This window comes from Stegastes partitus, unplaced genomic scaffold (assembly GCF_000690725.1).
Source record: "Stegastes partitus isolate 25-593 unplaced genomic scaffold, Stegastes_partitus-1.0.2 Scaffold1901, whole genome shotgun sequence".
NCBI lineage: Eukaryota > Metazoa > Chordata > Actinopteri > Pomacentridae > Stegastes > Stegastes partitus.
Genome location: NW_007579632.1, coordinates 1 through 1,783, shown reverse-complemented (window position 1 = coordinate 1,783; position 1,783 = coordinate 1). Strand labels below are relative to the sequence as shown.

The following is a 1,783-nucleotide window of genomic DNA, read 5'->3' as shown; positions in this document are numbered from 1 at the left end:
AAGGGTTGCAAGAAATTACCGCACAGCATTAAGATGAGCTCGGCATCATCTGTAAAAAGACAGCAAAGTGTGGGTCTAAATACATGCTGCTTATGATTGTTTATTCATAAATAAATAAAAACCTTTCAAACTTGACAGAAAATAAACTATACAAAGCATTTGTCTGTTTGCAGAGAGCATAATCGCAGCGCAGAGGACAAAGAAATATACCAGAACTGGGTAAAAACCATGGAGCCAATATACAACAACATACACAACTTCACAAGGGTGAGCATTCACTGCGTTTTATTAGATTCAGTGCCTCTCATTACTGTAAAGTCACCACATTTAAACACTTAATTCTTTTGGGTTTTTTCCAGAGAAAATCAGTTGTTTCGGACTCACAGGTAATTCATGCCAATTTCTTGATTGCTTCTTACAAGGCTACTTATTGTTCTGCCCATTTTTGCTGAACTTTTCTTCAATTTGTCCCTTCTTCTCCTCCCACCAGTCTCTAACAGATGCTGGTGCAGCGCTGCTCTACGCCATGAAGCACAGCAATAGGAAGTCCATCTCACTGAAGAATAAACAGAAACTCTAGCCAACAGTCCTGCTGCACCTTTCACCTCATTGGAAGCAGCTCAAGTCATAAATGGCGACGCTGAACAGTGCAGTTAGACTTTGATTAGCTGGCTGAATTCATATCCTTCAAATATTTCACAATGTAAATAATGTATTAAAGCAAATTGCACAAGTCTTTTCTCAGATTTAGACTTTTTGGTCGTCATGTATTTCAACTGCTAAGACAGTAGATAGTAAATATGGGTGTGTATGGGACTCTGTAGGGTGGCAGAGTTTGTGTTCGTGCACTGACCAAAGCATACAGGAAAAACCTGATTCAGATGCACCATCATGCGGTGAACACCCAGATCTTCTGGTGTCAGCAAAATACACATCACAACAAACCTTTAAAAAAACAGTAAATATGCACATCTTGAAAAGCTAGTAAATGTAGAAGGTGAGTAGAAGGTCTACGTATGGCAACAAAGAATATGTGCAAAATATTTGTTGGTATTCATTATAGACTTTTATGTTAAATACATTTTCTGATAAGTTGACCTATTTTTGGTTCCAAATATGTGACAAATGTCCCTCTTTTTACATTTAAAAAACAAATCTTAAAAAAAAGAAGAATACCTGTCACCTAAACCAAATTGCCTGTGATCCAAAAGACCTCAAAAGTCCTGAGCAGGGTCAATATTATGCACAATTATGACCATAAAATTAAGTTTAACACGTGTGCAAAATGTAGTTTTTGGCACTTGCAGGAGGAAAATTAATCACACAAAAGCAGCTGACTTTATACATATTCGCTATACACGTAGAATATGGTATAGGTATTTAGTAGATGCACCAGCAGTGACTCCAAGCTCACATCTGTACTTTCAACATGTTGCAAAGAAGAAAAAAAAGCTGAGTGTCAATATTTAAAAGTTGCTAAGGTAGTGAGCAGTGGAGAATCTACAAAATATGACTGAACATTACTGTAATAATTATGCCTGCGATAGAAGCCAAAGCATAATTACACACGTGTTTCTCTGGGCAACCCTCACAACACAAATATGTAACTGTGAGCAGATGTCTGCAGAGCATTTGTTCCAGAGAAGTAGAACATACACCAACCGGGTTTAAACAAGATTAAAGCCGCAAGAGGCGATGGACGGGTCCTCCCAAAGAAAAGTCATTTTGAGTTTTGGCGTGGAATAAAAAAGTCATACTATAGCATGTCGTTTTTGTCAAAAAA

At 37.6% G+C, this 1,783-nt stretch overlaps 1 protein-coding gene across 2 annotated transcripts in view; it reads left to right on the top strand.

The window, feature by feature from the left end:
• Positions 1 to 744, top strand: part of LOC103373066 (circularly permutated Ras protein 1-like) — a 12,252-nt gene extending 11,508 nt beyond the window's left edge. For both annotated transcript variants that reach the window (XM_008302867.1, XM_008302866.1), the window contains 3 exons: positions 174 to 267; positions 360 to 386; positions 491 to 744. In XM_008302867.1, coding sequence (XP_008301089.1) covers positions 174 to 267; positions 360 to 386; positions 491 to 580 — 211 coding nt within the window. In that variant the 3' untranslated portion in view covers positions 581 to 744. The remainder of the gene's footprint in view (positions 1 to 173; positions 268 to 359; positions 387 to 490) is intronic.
• The last annotated feature ends 1,039 nt before the right edge of the window (positions 745 to 1,783 follow it).